General features: G+C 45.9%; 1 protein-coding gene across 1 annotated transcript in view; it reads left to right on the top strand.

The window, feature by feature from the left end:
- The window catches only part of mical3a (microtubule associated monooxygenase, calponin and LIM domain containing 3a), a gene marked incomplete at its 5' end in the record, with an annotated part of 53,105 nt that overhangs the window by 21,105 nt on the left and 4,854 nt on the right, over positions 1-27,146 (top strand). The window contains 18 exon segments of the mRNA XM_080842386.1: positions 539-634; positions 1,183-1,369; positions 2,200-2,288; positions 2,978-3,062; positions 6,104-6,299; positions 6,802-7,073; positions 7,935-8,024; positions 8,964-9,101; positions 9,789-9,851; positions 11,589-11,669; positions 12,142-12,255; positions 13,572-13,657; positions 13,762-15,898; positions 16,097-16,194; positions 18,025-18,075; positions 19,044-19,151; positions 19,757-19,850; positions 22,245-22,295. Of these exon segments, the coding sequence (XP_080698512.1) occupies positions 539-634; positions 1,183-1,369; positions 2,200-2,288; positions 2,978-3,062; positions 6,104-6,299; positions 6,802-7,073; positions 7,935-8,024; positions 8,964-9,101; positions 9,789-9,851; positions 11,589-11,669; positions 12,142-12,255; positions 13,572-13,657; positions 13,762-15,898; positions 16,097-16,194; positions 18,025-18,075; positions 19,044-19,151; positions 19,757-19,850; positions 22,245-22,295 (4,036 nt within the window).

Below are 27,146 nucleotides of genomic sequence, written 5' to 3'. Positions count from 1 at the left end.
TGGGGTGTTGTGTTGTGTTGTGTTGTGTTGTGTGAATGGAGGTTGTGTTTGTCCACATGCACGCTCTGCTAATCCACTGGGTCACACCTGATTGACCAGACATGCAGATCCCCGTCTCATTAGGACCACGGCCGTTTCACTCTTGGTGCCCCCGACAGACCACTGTCACTGCTGTTTCACCATCAAGGCTTGGTCAGACAAACCACACACAACATACCACTACTTGGTACTGATACAATCTGGCTTATCGGCCCCCAGTCAAACACACACACACTGTTTCACCATCGCATTACACTCACTACTATTTCACCATCACTACCTAGAGTACATAGAGTGCCACTGCTTAGAATATTCTTACCCAGCAGCATTTACTGTGGCCAGCCATTAACATTATTTTTGCCACAGTTGTCATGGTGATAGCTCATCTGTGGTGATTTTTGTTTTGTTTTTGTAGAATTATTGTTTCTCTTCACTCTGTTCTTTCATCGCTATTTCCTCTCACTCGTTCTCTCACCTCTCCCCTCCGCATCACCGATAGCGCTATGTAAAGATGTACTCAGGGGATGTGAGCTCAATAGCCAATCAGCTTCAGGCTCAGGATGACCTACGCTTCCCTGTTGAAAGGAGGGATTTGGTAAGGATCAGTGCTGTTGTGATGTAGAGCATGTGTTTGCCCAAGGCCAGTCTGTAGTGTAGCGCATGTAGAAGTGGCTGAGTCCAGAAGGCTCTAAGGTGTGTGTCTACCCCCCCCCCCCCCCCCCTCTAACTTTAATAATGTAATGTCATTCTCTAACTACTGTATCCAAATAGAACTCCTGTATATTTCTTTGCGCTTAACATGGTTGTCCTTTGACACATGTCGTGTTGGTTAATCAATAAAACAATGTTGGGTGACTGCCATTCTGACCTAGCAGTATAATAACAGTGGGAAGATTTTTTGTCTGATGTGTGAGCTTTTCTAATTCAAGGATGTCTGAGGTCTGTCACTGAAAGAGTGATATCAGGAAAACAGCTTGGTGTTTCCTGAACCTTGAATAGTTAGTCTGACCTGGGCATCAAAACTGGCCTCACCTAACTATGATGGGGTTTAAAGGAACTCCACAGTGTCCCTGGCCAGGACATCCATCTTGTGTTAGTTTTGCTCTTTGTCTCATCAAATCGGACAATCCTCTTTCCTCCCAGGGTTCCTTGAGGAAGGAGTTCCCTCAGAACATTGGGGGCAGCGATGTGTGTTACTTCTGCCAGAGGCGCGTGTATGTGATGGAGCGCTTGAGCGCAGAGGGGAAGTTCTTCCACCGCAGCTGCTTCGCCTGCGACTACTGTAACACCACCCTTCGCCTCTCCTCATACGCATTCGACGTGGAGAAAGGTATGAGACTACAAACCCCACAATTCTTAGCTACTGTCCATATTGGTTTTGTTCATATCCATATGCTACCTCAGCAGTATCAATTCCTGACCCCAGTGTAAATTGAAATCACACCTCTGATATGCAGAGCCAAATAAACACTGTAGTTATGATGATAAATGTCATAATGGTTGTATTACTGAATGTCAGACCGAATACTTCATACCTCAGGGCCAGTTCCCGTGAAACTGCTAATGTGTCAGTAGAAGCATAAGCTATAGGGGGGGATAGCTATAATTAGATGATATGTTTGAAGTGCATAATTTGAATGTGTTTTGCTTCGTATATGATGGTGTGTTGGACTTGAGTGTATTGTCATGTGTTGTGGTCCATGTTGAGTCCGTTGTGCTCTGGGCTGCCGTCATGACTATGTCTTTGTGTGATGAGACAGAAGCATATTGTAGTGCAGCGCTGTCGATTTTATGGTCCCACCACAAGAACAGACCCCTAACACACCACAAACAGGCCAGAGAAAGAGAGAGAGAGAGAAGGATTGAGAGAAAAGTGGAAGAGGGGAATTTGATGAAATGAGAGAGAGACTTGGGGGAGAGAATTGTTGAGGTGGGAGAGACGCAGAGAGCGAGAGAGAGCGAGATTGGGAGGGTGGGTAGGAATTCTGCACTTATATAACAGATGTGTGACACAGTGGACATTCTTATCCCATTGGAGTCATTGGCTTGCAAGGCTTTGGATGTGTTACATTGTGTGCCGATCTGTCGGGTGGGTCTGCGTATGCACTGTGTGATTGTGTGTGTGTGTGTGTGTGTGTGTATGTGTATGTGTTCCTACAGGGAAGTTTTACTGCAAAGCGCATTTCATCTACCGTGCATCAGGCCAGGGCCAGAAGAAGAGACCAGCTCCTTCTCCAGTCTCCACCAAGGTAAGTGCCACTGCACTGCACTCACATAGAGTTCTTACCGCAGGAAAAAAAACACACATCGTCATTGTCATTGGTTTACTTACTTACTTACTTACTAACGCACATATACACACACTTGTAATGATGTAACTATTAGTAATATGTATGCTATTATTAATGATGTTATTAAATGTTATTAAATAACAACTCTTCAATCATTTGAAAATCTGTCTACATGTTTAGGATGGCTAATACATGGAAGATTAATTGGTACATTTGTTATTGTTTGTCAAATTCCAATGCACATTAAATCTACAATGTAAATTGTAGATCTGCAAGTAGAGTTATCCTGATTCTCCCTTGCATGTAAACTTGTATGTGTTTGTGTGCTGATGATTCAGATTCAAATTCCAAGGTAGAGATATACACACAAACAGAGAAAAAAAAGAGAGAGAAAAATGCAGAGATAGACTGTGTGTGTGTGCACATGTGTGAGTGTGTGTGGGCACATGTTTGTGTGGGCACGTTTGTGTGTGTGTGTGTGTGTGTGTGTGTGTGTGTGTGTGTGTGTGTGTGTGTGTGTGTGTGTGTGTGTGTGTGTGTGTGTGTGTGTGTGTGTGTGTGTGTGTGTGTGTGTGTGTGTGTGTGTGTGTGTGTGTGTGTGTGTATATGTACAAAGTCTCAGCTCTGCCTGTCCACCCCTCGTGCAGGAGGCCCATGCCCCAGCCCAGGTCGTCGTTGACTCGTGTGGCCGCCCTCCTTCTGCGTTGGCCCCTGCGGAGCGCCGGCCCTCAGGTAGCCCTCTCTCGTCTCTCGGGGCAGCGCTGGGGCTGTGCCGCGGGGTGGGGGACTCCCTGCGCACGCTGCGGCACGCCGCCACCGCTGCCTACCACCAGGTGGCGCCGACGCTGCCTCTAGACCTCTCCTTCCTGTTCCCTTACTGCGTCTTCCTGCTCACCTATTCCACCCTAAACCTGCTCTTCGAGCTCCTCCAGCATGGATGACCTCAGACCCCCCCCCCTTTTCTGCCCTTCCTTGACTAATCCCCTCTCCAAACCCTGGACATGAATGGCAACTGTATGTTGTATGTGATGAGTGGTTGTTTGTCCATTGGTGCATCTTATTTGTAGTGATTTCCCTTCCTTATGGCAGCCAGGCAACAAACACAAACAGGAGCCCTTTTTGTATATAGATTCAGTTCCTTAAATGATCTATCACAGCCTACTTATGCTTTTTTGACAGTTTCAGTATTTAATTCTGAAATATTTTTCATGGTAGATCCCAAACTGTTAACACATCCAAGAATGTTATTTCTGTAGTGTGAAGCGAACCTCATTGAGTACTCTATGTGCTAGTGGCTCAGTTTATTGCCTGACTGTGGTTTGGTGGTTTGGTGGTTTCTAGTTTGTGGTTTGCATTGTGTAGTTCCCTGTTTGCCTTCTTTGACCCTCTCTCTCTTCTTTGAGATTTAGCCTTTTACTCCTCCAGCTCTTGCCTGTAAACCTTTTCTCTTTCAAGTTTTGTGGGGTTTTTTTTTAACTGAGTGCACCTTTGTAGCCTTGTGCCTGTTAGACTGCCTGTGATTGGTAGATTACCCTGTAAGAGTGCCTGCGATTGGCAGATTCCTTTGTAAGCTTTACCTTTCCCCCTCCTGTCAGAGCACCTTGATCACCATAGTGCTTGAATTGGTGCTTGTGATTGGTTCTAAGTTAGTTGCACCATCCAATCAGTAGCCTGAAGTTTTTGTATTTATTTTTATTTTTAATTTGGGGTGGCTGCTCTTTTCTCTGCTTACTAACACTAAAGACCTTTCCCAGATAGTAGCCGGCTACAGAGTGGATCTGGCCCAGATCTGGCCCTCATCTGGCAGAGATGTGTGATCGATCCGGACCAGATGCGCTCTGTAGTCTGACGCTTTCTGTGCTGTCATTTCTCATGCTCTAGTTATTTAAGATATGAATAGCAAAGTAGCTGCAGGACTTGTCCCCAAATAAGCTGATTACGAATAGGATTAAGATTAATGAGTAGGATGTTTCAGTGACATAGGATATAGTGGGTTCAGGTATGCACACATGCAGTAGTGCTTATTAGGCTGTTCAACACTTACTTCAGTGTTATCATGTTATTAGATGATATGGATGAAATTTAGGAGGCTTAAAGGGTCCTCTGACTTTGTCTGGTTTGCCTTCATTACCATATTGTAGTGTAGAGACAAAAAGCTGTGTGTTCTGCTCAACTTAAAAATGTTAAAACTAAGATCACATATATTTAACTAAATTGAAAGTAAACTAATATAAGAGATGGTCATTGAATTACAGAAACTGTAATCTGTTAGATATGTTTACCCTACCCTACCTCTTTAGGTAATAGAATGCTAAGATATGCTAGGAAATGCAAGTAGTGATGGTATGCTATGTCATGCAGTGAAGTGTAGCATGTCAAAACTAGACAGTATGTTGTTCAGATCAGTTTGGGTGTGCTCATATTGGTGTCCCTTACCCACACCAGTCTCCTTGCCCCACTTCATGACAGATATACTCCTAACAAGAGTGACACAGAGACTGTCAATCACAAGTTCATTAAAGTTCATGACCGGTACATTGCTGAGGCTTGTGCGTAGGTGTCTAGTTACCTTCAGATTAAGGATATCCTTTCCAGTTATCAGTCTCTACCCGCTACATTTATCCTCAACCTAGGTGATCCCATGGGCATTAAATTATGGGTAAATTATGCCATGTGCAATTATGCTGTACACATGCCGTATTCCACCCCCCACCCCCCCTCCCCGTAGCTTCCCAGAAGCCTTACAGAAAGAAGTGCAATGCCAGATGATTGTTAGATGACTTCAGATGAGAATAGATAATGTAAGGTACAGGCACACCTATCTTAAGTAGTTCAATTATGGTATTTCAAAGAGTGCAAGTTAACAAACATGTTAATCTGAAATAATGGCTGTCAATAGGGGTTTAACAACACTCTACCCCATTGGTCTAATATGAGATTTTTCTGAATTAGAAAAAACACTCATTAGGTAAATTCTCATTTCTGCATCACCTGGGTGTGGGGCATTTTTAAGTTTGATTTTTTTTTTTGTCATGTTCAAGCTCACATCACAGCCTATTTAATCCAAACCAAATTTACGTGAATTAATGAAATTAATGACATGTTTTAAAAATATGTCCAGATTTAGTATCTGATCAGAGTTGCTTCTTAGGGTGGGAAAAAGGCAAGGTCCGTCCTGCTGTTTTGTACGTAACATGTCAACATGAATGTAAGGCCAATATTCACTTTCTTTGTGAATAAGTGTAGGATACTCATATGCCTAAATAAAAAAGAGAGACATCACAATCTGTGTGGTTCTCTGTGTCCCTTCATTAGATTTTTGGTTTCATTAGGTTTCACCTTGCAATTTAATACGGTTGTTGGGTGGTCTCAAAGCTGAAGTTCTGTTTGTTAGTATCAGACTTGTTCCTTTTTTTGAGCTGGCAGGGAAACTGCTTTCATGAATCCAGGCTGATGTGCATTTACAGGGACTGAACCTACGTATGTGCATAGGCAGGACCTAGGAAGCAATTATGCTATGGTTTCCAATGATATCATGAGTATTGTGGATGACTTGCTCACAACGTTTATTCAAAATTGCATTTTTTTTTGTTTTTCAACTGTCACATCCACATTTGGTGCTCCTTGGCTGAGTGTTCGTCTATGTCCTCTGTCTGTCTCTGTCTCTCTTGCTCTGCCTTTGTCTCCATCTTTGTCCCCCTCTCTCTGTCCCCTCTCTCTCTGTCTCTCTCCCCCTCCTCCTCCTACCCCTCCATGTCGTCCCCTGCCCACAGTGCCGGAAGTGAACGGTGTCGGGGAGCCCAGCCTGGCCAAGCGCTTACGGGGTACCCCGGAGCGGATCGAACTGGAGAACTACCGACATTCGGTCCAGCGCGAAGAGGACCTGGAGGAAGTGCCCGAGGAGACGCTGGCCGAACACAACCTGAGCAGCGTGCTGGACAAGGCCACAGACAGGGAGGAGGCGTCCAGGTCAGATGCCCACAGATCAATGAGACTAATTCCTACTTAAAGGGAGTCTGCGATTTTGGTGAAAGGTTGTTGATATTTGAGCTCAAAAGCCAATCAATTGACACCCCTCCCTTCGGTGCTCCTGAAGCGACTTGTTGATGGGCTGAAACTGTTAGTGTCTTGGACCAAGCTACTATGTTTGCTTTCCATTTACATAGCCAGGACTGTGTAGGAGCACTGTTTTTAATATTTTTTTAATGGATAGTTAGGCGACCTTGTGGACCTAATTCACTTAATCTGACAAAAAGGTTATTGGATTAAAACCGCGGACTGTACCTTTAAACTGTATGACAGAGAGGCTGATACTGGTGTATCTTAACGTGTTAAACCGAGTGAAACAACTCCAATGCGTTTGATTGTAAAATTTGGCTAGTATAAAAATTGTTTTTGTATTATAATATAGATAGTGGTGAAGGTAGTATCATATCAATACTGATGTCCATTTTCTATTTGGGCTTTGCAGCAGCTCCGAGTCTGACATGGAGGAGGAAGACGAGGAAGACGAAGAGCACCAGCCGGGGCCGTCTGACCTGGGCGGGGTGCCCTGGAAGGAGGCCGTGGAGCTCCACGCCAGGTTGAAGGGAGACAGCGATGGTGAGACGCCGGCAGAGGGCACGCAGAATGGCCTAGGGCCCCGGGCCCATGCCCAGGAGGATGGAGAGATGGAGGAAGACGTGGAAGAAGGAGAGGAGGAAGATGATGAGGAGGAGGAGGAAGAGGATGAGTCGAGCGACGGTAAAACAACTTAAACTTCCTGCTGTCAGAGATGGTAATGTTACTGTGGTTGTTTTGTCATTGCCGCAGCTCGTTTGGACGTCCTGCGGTGGTCGTCTCTTTCAGCATTGGCAACATAACTCTAACCTCCACAGGACGGAGAAAGCCTCTGGCTATACCCTCACATGTTCCTGTGCTTAGGTGTACAGCGGCGGATACATTGACCCATAAATGGACACCCCACTCTGTGTCTTCACCTGTCTCTCATCCTCCCCTGGTCCTGTCTCCTCCACCCCTGCTCCACTTGATGCGATCCTGATCCCCTGTTCTCTCCTTTCCTGAGCTTCTCTCTCCACTTAAAGCCCCCCTCCGAGAACAGAGTTTATGCGCTCGTTCCCTTTACACTCTATTAACTCTTAAGGCTAAGCTCTTAAGCCGCCTCCTCTGGACAGCGGCATTAAGCTGTATCATTAGCGCACTAATTTAATAACAGCGTGTACAATGATAATTAGACACTTATGCACAGTCATTTCTCATTGGGAGAAGGCCATAGTTGATTCTGTAAGCGTAGTCCCAGGTGCTGGAGAACACTGAAAAAGCAGGCGGTTAATGAGGGGCCGTCTAGACGTATGACATCACTCCTTATATCTCTTACTGTCTCTGCTGGAGCTTCAGTGTCTTTTCATGTGACATCATTACCCTTCCATCTTCCCTCACTCTTCTTTACTCTCCCCCGTCTGTCCCTCTGTTTGGTTTACCACCCACCTTCCTCTCTGTATGTCTCTGTGTGTATGTTTATGTGTGTGTGTGTGTGTGTGTGTGTGTGTGTGTGTGTGTGTGCTACCCCCTGTGTGTGTGTGGATGGGTGGGTGGGTATGTCAGAGGGGGAGTATTGCCCCTGGGAGAGAGAGCTGCAGTCAGGCCTGTGGCTGGAGTCATTGGATGATGAAGAGGATACTGGTAACTTCAAAGGTAGCTTTGCCTGTGGACAGCAAGCAGTTTGACCCCCCCCCCCCCCCCCCCCCTCCCATTCCCTTCTACCCATACCCCCTCTAACCAAAGTATAACACCAGAGAATACCATCACCCTAACCCCCAGGCTGGTGTTGGTTATCTGCACCCTGGGTTCACCTGGCTGTGTTGGGCTTCTTTGGTCTGTTCACCTAACCGTGTGATTGATCTTTTTCACCATTTGACTTCACGCGTGGGTGGACAGCATATCGATTTCCCTCCATATGGGGTGCTTTTATTTGGAATGGTAAATGGTTGACTTCATGATTTGTATTCTGTTGGCATTTAGAGTGCATGTGGAACCCGTGGAACCCAGATGTCTTTCTGATTGTGATGAACTCGTTTTGGTTTATTACTTTTCTATGAATGTTTAATGTTTTTTTTCCCCATTTTTTATTTCAATACTAATAATTGGACGATCTGTTTGGAGTAGATTTGTCTAACGGCTAGTGGCACAGCTTTTAAATTAGGGAGTATTTTCATCTGACTCAAGCCTAGGTGTCTTTCCATTCTGAACACCCACTTGCTGTTTGTGCACTTCTTACAGGGAGTCCATGCATGCCGGGCCCACATATTTCAATCATATATCTCACTTCTGATGCTGAGAGTATTCTCCTAATGTCATTCTTATGCCTTCTCACTCTCTCTCTGTATCTTTCTGTGTGTTCTGTCTGTACTGTTCTGGTGTGTGTGTGTGTGTGTGTGTGTGTGTGTGTGTGTGTGTGTGTGTGTGTGTCCTTCATGCCACATACATATGGCCACCCCTTTAAAAACACTCTCATTGAAAAACCTCACCTATCCAAATGCCACCAAATCCTCACATAAAAAACCCCACCAAATCACGTCCTCCCAACCATGTACAAACAACCATTGCCCCCCACCTCCACCCATCACCCCACAGCCAGGAACCTGCGCATCGAGCAAGCCCTTCAGCCGAGGGACCCTCTAGCCATATCCCAGGAGCTGTGCCGGACACCCACCCCCTTAGAGGGGGAGCAGGAGGCCCTCTCTTCATCCCTCCCGCCTTCCCAACCCACAGGTAACACACCCTCAGGTGTGCCTCACCAGGATGGAGTGTTTGAGGGCGAGGATGGTGACCGTGCAGCATCCCCCCCCCACGATGTGTGTGTGCTGTGCTAGAGGAAGAGTGTGTTTCATTTGATGGGTCTGTGGATGAAGTGTGTCTGTGTGTGATTTGTTTTGTAGGATTTGCTTATATGACCTCATCTTTCTAATCATTTTCAGCACTTTATCCCTTTTTGTGTGTGTGATGTTAAGTGTGTCCTTGCCCTTTGACCTTTCTGAGTTGCATTTTTTAATTGAATTGTTGCCGTCTTCTTATTTGTCCTCTGGTTTGTCATGTCCGTTGATGTCAGTCTTTAATGTACTGGTGCTGGACCGGGGTAGAGTTTGTAACCCTGGAGACGGTCACCAGAGTAACACAGGACTGCTATGCTGATGTGTTTCTTGGTTCTGCTAGTTCCTTTGTCTTGTTGTTGTCATTTCTCTTCTAATTTAATTTAATTTGAGTTAATCCATGTGTTTTTTTCTTTGTGTGCCTGTTTTATTTTTTCACCATCATTCTCTCCCCCTTTTGTGTTTTGTGTCTGCCTGAATGTCTGTGTATGTGCATGTGGCTGTGTGTACTGTGTTTGTGTGTGTGTGTGTGTGTGTGTGTGTGTGTGTGTGTGTGTGTGTGTGTGTACGGGCGCGTGTGCGAATATAGCCCCCTCCCGTTCGTCTGCGCGTCATGAGGCAGTGAGAGCCTGGTTGGACTCTCAGTCAGGAGGTAGAACAGTGTGATAGCTACATACTCTCACAAACACACACACACACACACACACACACACACACACACAATCTCTGATGTATTCATACTCACACAAAGACTAGCTCACAAGCATGCTGCATCAGCTCTTCTCTTCTGGCCACACTCACACACACACACACACATCTACCTTCAGCACGCATGTTGTTTACCCCAGGCACGGGACATATCTGTGTCCCCCGATCTTCATCTCCCTGTCTTTCAGCCTCTGTGCTGCTGTGACCCCTGTTCCTGAACATACACTCACGGACACACACACACACACACACACACACACACACACACACACACACACACACACACACACACACACACACACACACACACAACACAAACACACACACTCATGCATGCACACACACTCAGCTGGGCTGACATTGCATGATGGTTCCTCACAAGCTGCTGTGCGTCTTCCTTGTTAACAGAGCACTGAGACCCACCTGAGCGTTCTATGCGTGCTCCAGAAACCCACGGGCATCGGAAGCTATATTCATTTAGTTAGATTGAGATGAGGAGGTGCTTCAGCCAGAACACAGACTTCCAGAACTCACCTGCAAACTGCATGGAAGAAAACGAGTTTTTAGATGTTAACAGGAATATACAGTACATCTAGGGAAGTGAAGGTATTAACATACATCACTGCTAAAGTGAACCTATCATTAAAACATAAACTTAACTCAATCTTTAAGTCTTTAAATCTTTAATATTAGCTTAAAAAAATCTTTAAGCTAATTGGTAAGGTCTTTACTTTTATTCAGGGATTGGCCAAATGGCCTCTGCAGTGTAACATACATAATCAATACTGTAATCAAGTCATGTGATTCGGTAGTTAACTAGAACGATTTCAGCGTATTGGGACCCTCGCTTGAAGTTCATGTTAGTCGCATGGCCCTTTGTGAAGCTAAGATGGCAGCAGAGCAGGACAGGTGACCGACAGGTGACCGCTGCGCTGCCTCAATAAGGGCAGTTTCCCCAAACCAGCTCGCTCTGAGATAACAGGCTGGCCTTATGGTCCTCAGCCCTGCATGAGCTCTCTCCTACAAGTTCTTGTCCCAACTGTGCTGTGTGCCCTACTGTACTGGGATAAACACATACTGTATGGGGGGCGGGGGGGGGGGGGGGGCAGGCAATGCTTTGGCGCCCCCCCCCCCCCCCCCCCCCCTTTCCAATTTCCTCTCCTTGATGTGAAACATGTGGAGAAAGGGAGGCTGGGTGGCTGTGATGACTGTTCTGTTTGACGTAGAGAGTTCATTAACAGGTGCTGCTCCTCTCAAGCCCAATCCATTGAACCACTAATGGAGACCTGCATGTGACCCCAGAGACTTAACCACTAATGGCACTTGTCTGCTCGTTTGTTTCTGTTAACCCTGTTGTGTTCATGGTTTTGTGTTTGTGTGTTAACAAATGCAACATTATCCCACTAACAGATTGTTCACTGCTTATATTGTGTTCTGCATAAATGCATTAAGCCGTCATTTATATCCTTTATATCAGAGTGCAATGTATCTTTTGACATAAATACGTGCAGCTTGCAGCACACAGCCATCTAGATATATATGTAAAACATCTTCCTTATTGTTCCCTTAAAATGAGAACATTTTCCTAAATTAGTTACTGAGAGATTTAACAATAGTCAGAGTCAGGGTCTTTCTGTTAACTGCTTCCTGTTTCTCACTTCCTTGTTCCCTGTGACCCCAGAGACTTGTGGGGAGGATGAGGATGACCTGAAGGCTGAGGCGGGGAGCCTCAACGTTGAGCCAGGGACGGAGCAGGATGAAGGTGAGTTTGAAACCTTCAGCGGGTACCGTCACACCGGGGTGATTAGAATGCTGTAGAAGGAACGATTTAAGAATATCTGGGATCATCAAGTAGGTCATTGATGAATGCATTATTTTATTATCTTACTCTCTCTACTCCCCTGTGAAAGAGTTAATATGCATATTATATATAAGTATATATTCATGTATAGGGTGTGTGTGCTCTTGTGTCTGTGTTTCTTGAGATTTATGTTAAGTGTTTTTGTATGTGTTTATCACGTGTGCTTTGCTGTGTAATAAGCAGTGTTCACCTGTTCTAGTGCCATGTCATGTTTTGTATGTAGAGTGCGTGTTTTTCTGACATACATGTTCTGTTCATGTTAATATGCTGTTAACCCAAAGCCGTGGGAAATATACATATTCTCTGTATGGTCTAAAGCCACAGTGAACAATGTGTGAATAACAAGTGAGGGTGAATGTGTGTGTCTGTGCAGATGATATCCCCTCGGACGCAGAAGCGGAGGCTCGTCTGCATCAGATGCCTGACCAAGAGGAGCTGCCAAAAGAGCCCGACCACTCAGAGAGCCTGGGAAGAGTCTCCAGCCTAGGTAGGGCTAGCTGTGTGTGAGAGTGAGAGTGAAAGTGTGTGTGTGTGTGTGTGTGTGTGTGTGTGTGTGTGTGTGTGTGTGTGTGTGAGTGAGAGAGTGTGAACTTGTAACTGCTCTTTACATTTCTGCTGTTACATACATGTGAACATACATAAACCTCTGATCAGTGTACTGTGTGTGTGTAGGTGATTGTGAGTGAAGTATGTTAATTTATGCTTAACTTGACCCTGTCCCAAGCCATTCCATAATATTTAGGTAGGTAAGGGAAAATCCCACGGGTCGTGTTCGGCCGTAGCCACCGAGGCCACAGGCCGAGTGGCGTAGTCAACAACACCCGTGGGATTATCCCTTACCTACCCCACTCCCACGAGTGCTATATTGCTTTTATAAAACAATTTTACCGTCAACAAATTAACATTTCAACACGAAGTTATTGATTAAAAATGGTTTATTTCGCCATTGTTTCTCCGCAACAAAAAATAGTTCCATTGTCAACGTCTTGGTTTGGAATTTTAAGAATTTTGAATTAACGGTTATCATCAACGCGAATATTTCATCGCGGAGTGATTTATTATTAGCTGTGAAAAGTCCCAAACTGTTGGTATGTTGACGGATAATCCAACTCATGGAACGTCTCTCGTCCAATTAGAAACAGCTAAATAACGCGATAGAACCCAATTGTTTTATAAACTATAATATATACTATTTAAGCAATATAGCACGAGTTGGAGTGTGGTAGGTAAGGGATAATCCCACGGATAATCCCACGGGTGGTGTTCGGCCGTAGCCACCGTGGGATTATCCCTTACCTAACCCACTCCCACGAGTGCTATATTGCTTTTATAAAACTATTCTACAGTCAACAAATTAACATTTCAATTGTTTAAAAAAATGTATTGATTAAAAATGGTTTATTTCGCCATTGTTTCTCCGCAACAAAAAATTGTTCCATTGTCAACGTCGGTTATCATCAATGCGCTATAGAATATTTCATCGCGGAGTGATTTATTATTAGCTGTGAAAAGTCCCCGTTGGTATGTTGACGGATAATCTGTAGCATGGAACGTCTCTCGTCAAATCAGAAACAGCTAAATAATGCGATAGAACCCAATTGTTTTACAATATGTATATAACACAGTTAGTATAGACATTATACATGTGATGAGTCACTCCTCTTATTACTCTCTATTAGCAAACTACCTTACAGTAACATTAAGCATAAATCGTCTGACAGTAGCATATAGCTTCCAGTTGGTTTGATTTTTCTCCCATTGTTCCTTGTTGTTAGAAATGCAAATCATGTTTTGTATCCAAAGGTCAAACATCTGAGAGTCCAAAGCAGCTGGTTGTGGATGTTGTGCTCTCACCAATACCAAAATCATCAGAACCAGTCCTAGAGGAGGTATGGAAATGTGGCCATGGATTTAAAACATTTCAGCACTGTTTTAAAGAGATCTCTTTTCAACTTGCTTTTTTCTCTCTATTTTTCTATGTTTTTGTTTCCAGGTCCTCAGTAAGTCTCCACCAGTGCCTGTGTTTGTGATGTCTCCTGGTGCCCGCTTCTTCCCGGACCCCTTCCAAATGCCAACGCAGTCCCCTCAGCCGAAGAGTCCGGTCGTGTTGGCACTCTCTCTCGAGGCGGTCTCTCCCGCGGTCACCTCACCCGCTGCTGCCTCACCTCCTGCGGTTCCATCCTCGGTCACTTCTCCCACATCGCCCATTTGCTCCCAGCCCCTCCCTCTCCCTGAAACTCCCTCCCCCAAACCTCCTACCACCCAATCCCAGTCCTTTGCTTGCACTCCGTCATCCAATCCCCTCTCTCCCATCTGTGCCCAATCTCTCCCCTGCCAGGAGCCTTCCTCGCCCCTTTCCTCTTCCTCTCCAGTTCGCACCCAGCCCTTCCCTGGTGCCACCTCCACCCCAGCCTCCAAACCAGCTCCGCAAGTGGCCTCGTACGCTCCTCTTACTCCCCCTGCAGGCCTTGCAGAGGACTCCATGGAGGGCACGCCGGCCAAGAAGGACATCATTGAGGAGTTCTGGCAGAAGAGTGCAGAGATCCGGAAAAGCCTCGGCCTGACCCCTCTGGATCGCAGCCGCTCTGTGGAGCAAAACAGCAGTGTGTCCGTTAACAAGGCAACGTCCCCTGTCACCGTCTCTGACACCGCACCCTTCTCTCCTTCACCTGCTGCCTCTCCACCACCCCCCAAGCCTCGAACCCCTGAAGTCCCCCCAGTGCTGGAGGACCTTCGTCCCATCTTTCCTGGCGGTGGTGGTGGCGGCCGTTCCGTGATCCGGCGGATCAACATCACGCTGGAGGGTCAGTTGATCTCCCCAGCAGAGCCCAAGAAGTCGCCGTCGGAGCGACGCGAGCCCAGCAGCAGCTCCGGGCTGGGCCTGAACGGTAGCGGCACGGCCACTAGCGACAGCATCAGCGGCAGCTGCAGTGCCTCTGACTCCACACTGCTCACTCCACCCTCCAGCCCGCCGCCGCCACCCCCCAATGAAGAGCCCGCCACGCTCAAGCACAAGAGGCACCAGGTGGCGTGGGACAACATTCCCGCGGAGATGGAGACCATAGACCCAGAGGAACCCCAGAGTCAGCCAGCTGCCAAGACCAGCCCCCCTCCGCCTGTGTCCTGCTCCACTCCCAGAGACAGGTCGAAGTCTGTCCCCAACGCTGCGCCCGTCCCAGCCCCGAGGACCGTCCCAGTGAACTCGTGCGTGGTCATGCGGCGCGACGTGAAGCCCCGGCGGGAGAACGCGCGCAAGTCCTTTGCAGAGAGCGTGGAGGAGATCCCCTTCGCTGATGACGTGGAGGACACGTATGACGACCGCACCCCCGAGACGAGCGGCGCCAGCGATCGCTTCTTCACCCCGCCCACCAGCAAGAAGCCATCCCAGGACAACAGCAGGCCGCCCCTCCACCTGGCGTTAGCCATGGAGAACGGGAAGCCCAACATCCCCAGCACCCTGGTGGGTGGCAGGCAGGTGTCCAAGTCCACTCCCCACATCTCCCCAGAGGCAAAGGAGATTGCAGAGGGGCGTATGAGGGCTCGGGAGAGGTCTGTGAAGAGCCAGGTGCTGAAGGACGCCATGGCCAAGCAGCTCAGCAAGATGAAGGAGCCCGAGGCGGTGAAGGACGCTGTGACCAAACAGCTGACCAAGATGAAGGAGTCCGACGGCGTGAAGGGAGCCGTCGCCAAGGTGGTTTGGACCGTTTCCGAGACGACTGGCAAGCACAAGAAGAGGTCCAACTCGCCCAAGATGACTGCCGTCAAGTCGCTGGAGTCCAAAAAGCAAGCGGAGACACTCCCGGAGCGGTTCTTCACCACTCCACCCAGCCTCAGTCAGGAAAGCTCTGTGGTGTCCTCCGGGAGCTCGGCGAGCAGCAAGAGCAAGAAGCGCTCCTCGCTCTTCTCCCCACGCAAGAACAAGAAGGAGAAGAAGGCCAAGAACGAGGGCAGGCTCTCTGGGTCAGAGGACGCGCCACCCAAACACAAGTCCCTTTGGAAGGCCGTGTTCTCGGGCTACAAGAAAGACAAGAAGAAGAAAGATGATAAGTCCTGCCCCAGTACCCCCTCCTCCAGCAGCACCACTACTGACTCTGGGAAGAAGAGGGGCCCCCCTCTGGATCGGTCATCAGGTGAGCTTGCCTATATAAACTCAATTCCTCTTGCATGTCCAGGTCACACACATTTCTGTAAGCCTGGGTCTGTCTAAAGACCTGTCTCTTTGTATTCTCTGCCTCTTCTTAGATTAGAAAGTATTTGAAGGCAAACTCTCAATTGTTGGGTTCCTTTCTTGTTAATTATGAATTATTATATGGATCTCACTTCTGCAGCAGACTTGAAGTTGCGGAGAAATCTGAGCTTCTCGGAAGACTCCGATCTCTCCTGTGATGATATTCTGGAACGTTCCTCCCAGAAGTCCAAAGCAGATGTAAGTTTCATGACTTGTCAATTATTGATAGGATGCAGGTGTTATAAACAGATGTACGCTCCATGACTCCTGTCAATGATTGATTATATGCCCTGCTGAGTTTTGTACTCGGTCATTAATTTATTACATATTCACTATTTATGATTTCATGTGGCCCATGCATTTAAAATTGATTTCTAATACTTTGCACTTTTTAGCACCACATGGACATATTTGACCTTGTGTCTGACCTCAAAAGAGATGCTATGAAGGAGAAGGAGGAGAGAGAGAAGGAGAAAGAGAGGTTGAGGGAGAAGGAAAGAATGAAGGAAAGAAAGAGAGCAAAAGAGAGAGAGAGGCCAAGAGTTAAGGAGAGAGGAAATGAGGACGAGGTATTTTTTCTGTTGGCCGGGTCGTCAGGGCGACAGCTCTTGGATTTTTAACAGAAGCACCAAATGCAGCGGAAATGTGACTCAAGCAGCAAAGACACTTAAAGAGTTCAAACTTTCTGATAGATATTCAGATCATTCAGTGTAACTTTTTTATAAAAAAATAATTATTCCATTACGTTACTACGTTACTTCCATTATGTTTCCCATACTTTGTCACGCGCCATATTGCTTTTTTTTTTTTAAAGCAAAAATATAATTGGAAGCAAGAGTTTTACAAAAAAGGGCTCAACATAGAGCACAGTCGCTAACCACTTGAGACTCAACTCCAGCATTTGAGTTAAAATCATGCATTTGGCATCCAAAAGCTTCACATCCTGCCAGCCTGTGCCAGTGTGATCTAGTGGAAGTTAGGCTACAAGGGCAAGATTCTTCACAACACTGACATGGTGCTGGGGTATCTAAGCAGTTCATATGCAGTTCTGTTCACATATGATTCGTAAAGAATTACTGAATGAGAATGCTACAGATGTCTTATATATAATATTTAACAGTGTTATATTAGACTGCGGCATAATTATGTTTTAAGAAGGTTTTTGTTCTATTGGCGCAGTTAGCCAAACACCAGTACATTTATGTGAAGACATACGTACGTCTCAGTAGCAGGGCTGCTGGCTGCTGGCTTGGAGTACATCATTGTTGACTTTTTTAACTGCCAGAAAACAGCAACTTGTAACAAAATATGTTGCAGACTACATGGCTGCAGTAACTCATTTAGCACTATTTCCTCTAGCCATTAGGTCTCTGTAATAAAACATTTAGCTACCAAACTGAAAAATGCTGACTTGTTGACGTTGCAATGCACAATTGCACACAAAGTGACTAAAATATCAGCAGAGTTTGGATGAGTGATCTAGACATCTGGAGATGCTGCCTTTAGATACCCTACCACCATGCTCATCTGGCCCTGTGGGTTATTCTCTAGCTAGAGGAGCATTTGTGGTCAAACTCAGACTACTGTTTGTGTTAGAGTTTGTGTTAGACTCTTTCTGTCATGTGGTTGCGTTCTGTGCCGTGTTAGTTGTCAGTCGTGAAGTAGCAGTCTTAATGTCTGGATTCAGATCTTGGGGAATATTTAAAATGCTGGCAATTCAGATATAGGACCTGGACCTATACTCGGACCTGTCTTAAATGTGGGTTTCTATTTCTGTGTGAGAGAATGATGACCAGTAATTTTAGTGTCATTTCTTGTGCCATTTTAGCATGCTCATCATTGTGTCTATGGGGGTCGGGTGGGTTTAACACTGGTTTGTTAAAAGTGTGATTTGACTGTTAATTCTTGTGTTGGTTTGTGATTTGATTTAACCCATTAACCCATTTAATCATGCCATTTGTTTTGTGTTTGTTCTTCATTGTTTTTTGTTTGTTTTTGTTTTGTATTGTTTTTGTTTGTCTCCCCAAGTCTGTTTATGTTCCTCATGCATTGGCGTTCAAGAGATCTTACGCCACCAAGGTAGTGTGTGCATCTCCCATTGGTCAATTCATTTTGCGCATGCCTTGAATCACCACCACTCGCCCTTCTGTCTGTTCTGTTTGACTGGTCAACCAACATCTCTGCCTTTTATTGTTTAAACTAACCACTTCTGCAGACGCATGACAAGTCTTCGCCACGGCGCCCCCTATCTGCTGGATGTCCTACCTGATTCCACTTTGAACTTGTGTTTGTCACATGACTCTTTTCCAACATGGCTGGTCTCCATTGTTGAGCAGCTACTGTTCTGCTCTTGGTCACGTGATCACAAACTATGCTCTTGGTCCATATCTGAGTCTGAGAAGTTCAGCAGCCTTTGAAATGGATAACCATCTCATCCTTTTGTTCTATCTCTCTCATTCTTTCTCTCTTTTCTCGCCTTCTCTGTACTCTGTCTGTCATCCTTCAGCCTCTGTCTATCATAGAATGTGTATTATTGTTACTCTATTTTCTGAGCCATTACCTTGACCTCTATAATTTTAATGATGATGAGAAGCAAAGCAGGATTGTACCAACCTGTATCATCAGGAACAGTTTGAGCTGGCGATTGGATCTTATGGATAGGCTTAGTTTAAAGTTCCAGCCAGACCTGATGTGGTGTTCCCCACAGTATTTGTAAATGAAACATTCTTCTTCCCTTAGTCTTTGCATTTAAAGTTGATATCTCTTGAGAGACCAGCAAGAAAGATCATACTCCATTTCAGAAATAGTCGTTAGGGTGACAAGTAAATGGCACCTTTTTCCCTGAGTCGATACGTTATTATATGGTGATTAGTCTGTGTATCAGTTCACTAGATTTGACGAGGATATATATGGATCAGGCTTCTTCTGTGCCTCTTCTCTGCTAACGTGGCCTATGGGGATTCCTTGCTTTCCCTGCGCTCCTTGCTGCTTTCTCGTTTCTCTGGGAGTGTTTTGACGGACGCCTTACTCTATCCGTCCTTTTGCAGAAGACGTACACAGAAGAGGAGCTGAACGAAAAACTTACGCGCCGTGTCCAGAAGGCAGCCCGAAGGCAGGCCAAGCAGGAGGAGCTCAAGAGGCTCCACAGAGCCCAGGTGAGCAGCTAGGAGGATTCTAGAATGTTCTAAGACATTAGAAGCGGTACCTTAGGTTGCCGGCTGACTGGAGAGTTGAAAGATGTGTGGATCAGTGGAAAGCCATGAGGCAGGTACACAGAGCCCATGTTAGAATCTGTTTGGTTTCTAAAAAGTTCTCCAATGTTATAGACTATTTGGTTACCTTAGGTGAGCTACAACCTAAACCCCAACACACCCTGTATTAATGAAATATGACTGCGTGCAGTTACCGTGTGCAAACAACTGAGAAGGTTACAGGTTTCCACTGAATAAATAATCCAGTTGGCTACATAACACCTGACTGAAGATGATCTTACGGAAATATTTATCTGCTTTGTTGTTTATACTTTTGTGCCCAGTAGATAAACATTTCATGACTAGTCTCACGCCATCTCCCCCTAGTCTTTACCTGGACTTACCCTATTGCTATTCAGAGAATGCATGTATCAACTGCCTGTTATACTGGCAGATTTTGCCAGCCTTTCTTTTATGATAACTGTCATACTGTTATCTTTAAGGAACACCTAAGTTAATGACATTCTCCGTCTCCCTCTCTTCCTGGTCTGTTTTTTCTCTCTCTGTAGATCATCCAGCGGCAGCTGGAGCAGGTTGAAGAGAAACAACGGCAGCTGGAAGAAAGGGGGGTTGCTGTGGAGAAGGCCTTACGAGGGGAAGCAGGTACTTTTCTCTTTCACAATCGCCCTCTTTTCCTTTTTGAAGTCTTTTTAAAAAGTGACTTCTGTCCAGGCCTTCTCACACAGGCCCTGTATCATCAAGTATTGCGTAACTATCTGGAATTTTTACTGCTGTTTAAGCAACAAGTTTATAATAGGAAAAGAAAAACTGACTTAGCTGAGTCATTGGGTTGAGCCATTCTTTGTGCATTTGGGTCTCTTAGCTCAGGCCTTGAGAAGAACAAATAAGTATTTTGTATTCTCTATTTATTAATTCTGACCGTTTCAATGCCACTCAGAAGGACTTGCCAAAAGACTTAACAGAAACTATGCATGAACACAGGGCTACAGCATTTCATCATGGACTTGTAAAATGCAGTTAAAATGTGCAAGTCTGATTTTCCTCAAATCATTTACATACAATGCAGCATGTATGGCACAAAAAGACATGTCTGCATTTCATAAGAAGTCGATATGTTATTTTCAACTATATCAACTGCACACATTGACTTCTCACATCAAGTATTGAAAGCAGTTGCTATGATCACAAGCTTGTCACACATCTTGGCAGTATTGCTTTTCTCAACTTACCCTTAAAGGTTCTGCACTGGATTGAAAAAATGCCTGTTATAGCTCTGTGTGACATGTAAGGAACAACAAGACAAAGGACTATCACAGACAGGGAGTTCTTCATTTAAAGTTTAAATGTAGTTTTACAAAATAGGGCTTTTTAAAACGAAAACCTTTGCATAAACGTCCTGTTTATATAAAGTACATTTTTGTCACAATCTTTTTTTTTTTATCAGTGTATCAAGAGTAGCCTGCAGAGCGTATTATCTACCCCATGACACAGAGGATTGGCTCCATGGAATCGATTTGAGAATCTGTATACCTAGCATAGGGTATAATTCCCAAACTGAAGGGTGCACATGTAGATGCAATACTCACACAATACAAATCATCCTCCACATATGGGAACCCATAGAAGAAAACTCAATCAACATTATCTAATTTATTAACCAAGTTTAGGAATGAGGTTGATCGAATCTTATAGCTAAAGGTTAGTACCGTAATCCTTAGTGAACAGGCCCACTTTCAGTGAGGCTCAGTATGTAAACCACAGAGACATCCCACTTCATCAGAGCATTGCAGCTCCTTTTGCCAGTGTGGAGAGACACCCTATGTGGCACCACCAGTAAGAGCCCAAACCGCTGTCAGTTTCACCTAGTCCACCTGGCCCTCTCCAACCCTCTACCTCGTACCCTTGCCATCTCTGCTATGAAAAGGAGGCCACGGTAGCTACCTGCACTCACATAAAATTATGTCTTCCTTAACTCTCCCCTCTCTCTCTCTCTCTGTCTCTCTCTTTATTCCCTTAAGGAGTCTATAAGAGCTCTAACGTTTATTCCAAACAGCATAAGCGAAGATCAGGTATTTTTGTCTGACAGTCCTGCCGTAGATGTTTGAGGTGTGACCTCACAGCACACATGTCCCTGTGTGTGTGTGTTTGTGTGTGTCCGTGGGGCCACAGCTCTAATGTCCATTCCCAGGGGGTAGCTGACTCCGGTGCGCCCCTGGGCCAGAGCTGGCCCGAATCCCAGCCGGGTCGGGGCCAGAGTGGTGTCAGAGTTAGCTGCTACCTGGGACCCTGACCATTTCGTCGGCGCCGCTTTCACTTAACCTTTCAGCTGCATGCGCATCAGTCTGAGAGATAGAGAGAGAGAGAGTGTGTGTGTATGCGTGTATGTACGAGAGAGTGTATCTGTGTTTGTCAACATAGATTTGTGCGTTGACACATTGGATGTGCCTGCCCCACGGGCAGTCGGCCATCTCTGTTGATACACACTCACACACACACACACACACACACATAAACACAAACCACACACACATAAACACACACACACGCAGAATATATAAAACATGGTTTCACTGGATCTCAAGAGAACAAAGAACCTTTCTTTGTCCAGCAAAGAAGTTGTTGACAACATACAGTTAAACATGTTTAATGCCTGAATTATTACATATCCATAAAGACAGGTTGTGTGGTGTAAGTGTTCCCATGAAGTTCTGATGCCCCCTATTCCAACCTCTTACACACCCTGTTCCTCTGCCTCTACACACACACACACATGCATGCACCAAATCTATGTCCCCATTATCTCATTCCAGTACATAATCTCTATGTGCAGTGTCTACTGGAGTATATACCATGTGTAACCTGTGGGTTTGGGTGTGTGAGGGTGTTTGTGTATTTGCAAACACAAGCATGTGTGTGTTTTAAAGGCTGCTCATTGTGCCAGTGAGCTGTGTGTGTGTGTGTGTGTGTGTGTGTGTGTGTGTGTGTGTGTGTGGTGTGTTTGAATTATAACAAATCTCTAATATGTCCCTGTTGTAGACTATTGGGGCGAGTCTAATTACAGTGAGATCCTGGACTTGCATCTGGGCGGTATGTATTTCAAGCCTGTCGCTTCAAAACCAACTAACTGCTAACTGCCCCAACCCCACCCCACCCCACCCCTGCCCCTCCTTCTGGTTTCCCCCTGACACTGCTATAGCCTCTGCCCCTGCCCCTTTCCAGTCTATAACATGCTATACTACTGTTCCTCTCTAACCCCTCCAGTTCACACACACACACACACACACACACACACACACACACACACCAGACACACCAGACAGACTCACTGTCTCACTCGCATAGAACGACCAACACAGTCTCACTCACACACAGAGAAACACACATGGGCATATAGATATCAAAACCATTTGTAAACATTTTTCAAGCATAATACATGCAGCCCTGGTTCCTACAGCCGCACATCACAGTGGGTGAACTTCAAATGGTTTGACACTAACTCTCAGTCACACATTAATGCCCGTGTGGTGCCCCCCCCCCCTTCCCCATATTTCCAGGGTTATACCGGTGTCACATGGGTCTGTTTCACAGGTCTTTGCTGAAAACATGTTTGGTAGGTTTTGTTGTCAAAAGATAAAAAGGCTGTCATGCCAACAATGATTAATCGATTCAACAAGATAACATGAATGAAAACTTTCCTCCGTCTTGTCTACTTGTTTTCAGGCTTTGTGCCCCTGTGTTCACATTTGCATCATAGGGCACTTCAAAATAAGCCGGAAACATGGAAACAAGATGCACAGAATGTGTAGTGGCCATCTTATTTTTTGTCAGCAAAATCTTCTTAATCGGCATGACTCGTCTGGTGGGGGTGGAGGGGTCCGCCTGACCACAGCATGGTTATGTCAACGCTCGGTCACTAAAGTGCATTAAATACACCAATAAACATATTACACCTCTCTGTGTAAGAGATGCATGCATGCATACATGTACTTGTGGTTACACTGGTCCACACACACACTCAAGCACACATATATGCAGACACCCTGCTTACACAAACAAATCAGAACTGGATTCCCCCCTAAACAATGCCCCCTACTGGTCCCTCTCAGTCTGGCCCTGGCTGTGTGCTGTAGCATCCTGCTGTAGCTCTGATTCTCCCATACCGGCTCAGTTGCATCGACCCTGTGTTGTGTGTGTGTCTGTGTGTGTGTGTGCCTGTGTGAGTGTGTGCCTGTGTGAGTGTGTGCCTGTGTGCGTGTGTGTGTGTGCGTGTGTGGCTGTGTGTGTGGTCAGACACTCCTGTAGAGATTGAATCTAGTGATGTCCCACCTGACGCCCATGCTCTCCCATCCCCCTCCATAGCTTCCTGTGCAGGAACCCAACCAAGTGTTGCTTTGGGTGGCTGTGCCATCCTTCAGTGTGTGTGTGTGGTCTGTGTTGTTGCTGTGTTTAACCCCCGTCACCCATGTGGTCATATATCGGGCAGTAGATAGCGTGGAGCTCCCTAACCCTCTGGTCACATCACTTAGCCCCCCTCACAAGCCATACTCTTCTGCCTTTGCCTGCTTTTGGATACCCGGGCAAGACATTGCTTTCCATGAGGATGGTAAACGAAATACAATTAAACACTTAAAGCAGTTGAATTGGTGTCATAGTCTACGTCAGTTAAGGCATTCTTCTGGAGAGCTGGTAAGTACCTTGGAATTTTGGGCAAAGGCACAGACCTAACAGTGGAATCTGCAGACCATTATATTTACTTCAAGCACTTTGTCCGTATTCAAGCAGGTATGAAAGGCTGCGTGAATGGGTTCATTTGTGTGATTGTCTCTCTGTGCCTTTACAGGAGTGTGTCTGTTCATGTGTGAATGTCCATGGGATGGTGTGCAACTCACCAATGTGCTCAGGCTGTCTCTGTTCGGTTTTCAGCAGATGCATTGCAACTCCGTAATCAGTAGGGGGCGCTCCAAGCCAGCATAACATCAGTCAGAACATGCATGGGGAAATGGCTCGAAAGCATCAGCATCAAAGCAACAAAATACTGGCAGCTCACAGCCAGTGTCCGGGAGATCACAGTCATAGGAATTTGTCTTGACCTTTTGAAATACAGAGAGAGGCATTAATGGCTTCAATACAACAGTTAGATCCGGTCTGACGGTTTATTCATTTCCCTAGCAGCTTCCCCGTCAACTGTGATAGTCCCTTGGTATAACTAACCACCCATCCCTACCCCACGATCGACACCATCACACTTCTGGGGTCCTTCTACCCCTCTCTGACACGCCCCACTGAGAGTCAGCATGTCTCCAATCTCTCTCTCTCTCTCTCTCTACAGTTTTTTTCATCATTCGCTCTCTTTTAGATTTTCCATTTGAAGTGCTCGTGTTCACAAGCGACTCTGATCGTCACCCGCTCGACACTTTGATATTTGTTTTCCTTTTATTTAGTCATTTCCACTGTGTGTCTCTCTCAGTGGAGCTCATTCACGCTTCAAATGCAGGCTAGAAACAACATCCACCAGAATGGAGTCTGCCCAGGCTCTCCAACTAATCCCAACAAGGGCTTGGAAGTCTTCACAAGACTGGAAAATTGTCTTTGAATAGGAAAGAGGATGTTGGACCCTGTACCTTAATCTCCTCAGCAGTCTGAGGGAGTTTTCGTCTTTAGAATGGGGATTCAGTCTATTAGCGGGGACCATGATAAGGTGTAATACTGTAGAGATGATTTGATTTGAAGAGGCACAATGTTGTGCGAGTGTGTTATTACATTCTGGTTTAGATTTTGATCACATGTTCCAAGGACAGCTTGGAAGGAAGTGTACCCTCTCTCTCTCTCTCTCAAAGCCATTCTTGGCTCTTTCTCTCTCTCAAAGCCTTTCGTGGCTCTCTTTCTCTCTGTGGTTCTTTTTTTCTTCTCCTCTCTCTTTGTCCAGCTCTGTCTTGCTGTCACTGTTTCTGTTTTTATCTGTAATTCTCATACTCTCTCTCTCTCTCTTTCTCTCTCTCTCTCTCTCTCTCTCTCTCTCTCTCTCTCTCTGTCTCTTTATCTTCTGTTACATAGCTGATCTTTCCTTTCTCCCCCTCCAGGTGCTTTTAAGTTTATCCCCTCTAGTAGTCTTTGATTTTTCTCCTCACTGTTTTTCTCTTCATCATTTCTCACCCCCATCCCTCCCTCCTCCTCTTTCCCTTCTCGTTGTCTTCCCTCTTCCTCTTCATTTTTTCCTCGCTCCCTCGTTCTCTGCCTCCCCCTTGTCTTGTGGAAGTTGAGCCCTATGTCGGGACCCCTCGGCGAAGACCCCTCTCCTTCTGCCCCTGCTGTTCCCCTGCAGGTAACGTAACCTCCTCGCTCCAGCGTCACCGCGGTTACCGTAACCACGCCGCCGTCACCGCCAGGGTTGCCGTGGCGACTCTTTGGATCTGCCGAGCAGTGCTACTCCCCGTCCTGATTCTGCTGCCTGTGTTTGTGCCCCACTGTGTGTGTCCCTAGGCATACCAGATTAAATACTTAAGCTCACACACTTTTTTAGAAGCCTTAATTATAGTGCTGTTCTATTATACATATTCTATTATACTCTTACCCGAAGCCTTAAAGCTACTTACAGATCGCTAAGTAACTTAATTGTGTCCATAGAGGCCATGAAATGACGTACACCAACAGGGAGACCTGGCAAATCGTAACAACCCTGTCTCCTGCTCTGATATCATTGTGAAGAACATATATTGTTATCTGTAAAGTTTATTGTAAGATCAAGTAGTTTTATAACATGATTACCTGAAAGCCTTTCTGTAGCCTTGCCACACGGCTTCCTTGTCCCATGTTTACTCCAGCTGTTTGCGCGGAAGGGGAAAGGGGGGAACTTAGGTGCAGCCTGTTTCCCTCCAGCTGTGAAAGTCATTAAGCCCAGCCACCTCCTGGCACCCTCTGGGTCTTTCTATGAGTCTGACCCAGTAGTTGTAAGGAGCAGGCCGCAGGGGATGGGCTCTTGGGGTGACTCTGGTGTGTGATTGATGAGCATGAGGAGATTGGACGGTTTGCGGTTGAAATAACAGTTTTTGCTTTTGTGTGTTCTGTTCGTGAGCGATAACGCACAACTCTATTTGGTGTGGAACATCTGCAACCTGTGATGTTTCTCCCACTTTTTCACATTTTTAGAGACTTTCTCTCTCTCTATCACACACACACACACACACACACACACACACACACACACACACACACACACACACACACACACACACACACACACACACACACACACACACACACACCTCACAAACACACACACACACACACACACACACACACACACACACACACACACACACACATACTCACCCACACACGCCTTCACACACATTGTAAGTAATTTCCAAGCCATACAATTATTTCCTTTTGTGTGGCACATTTGTGTCCTTAATTGCTTGAACATGTTTCGGGAGTGTGTGTGTATGTGTGTGTGTGTGTTTGTTTGTGTTTGTGCGTGTGTGTGGTGTGCTAACTGGTTCTTTTCTCTTGTATTCCTGGGGTAGCATGTGTGCTGAGGGTGATGGAGAAGGCTGAAAGAGCAATGCTGGATAAGTTAGCTACCCAACCCGTTCTATCGTTTTCTCCATCTGTCTCTTCCACTCCGCCTTGTCTGTATGTCTGTCTGCTTGTCTCAGACCCCTTTTCTCTCTTTCTCTCTCTTTCTACCTTTTCCTGCTCTTTTTGCTACTCTTTCTCATCTCCTCTGTCCTTACTCTCTCTCTCTCTCTTTGTCTCTCTCTCTCTCTCTCTCTCTCTCTCTCTGTTAAACAGCAAAAGCCAGACACCAAGAGCACAGCCATTCGATTCATGTGTGTACTGTGTTTTTCCTTTTTGTTTTGCAAGAGCCTCCACTCTCCCAGCTAAGTACGTCATGCTGCATCAACGTTTGCCTCCCGATGTGTCATTGCCTCTGCTTGG

The sequence above is a fragment of the Sprattus sprattus genome (assembly GCF_963457725.1).
Source record: "Sprattus sprattus genome assembly, chromosome: 7".
Lineage (NCBI taxonomy): Eukaryota > Metazoa > Chordata > Actinopteri > Clupeiformes > Clupeidae > Sprattus > Sprattus sprattus.
Note: the sequence above shows the minus strand (reverse complement) of the source record. Positions and strands in the feature narration are given on the sequence as shown.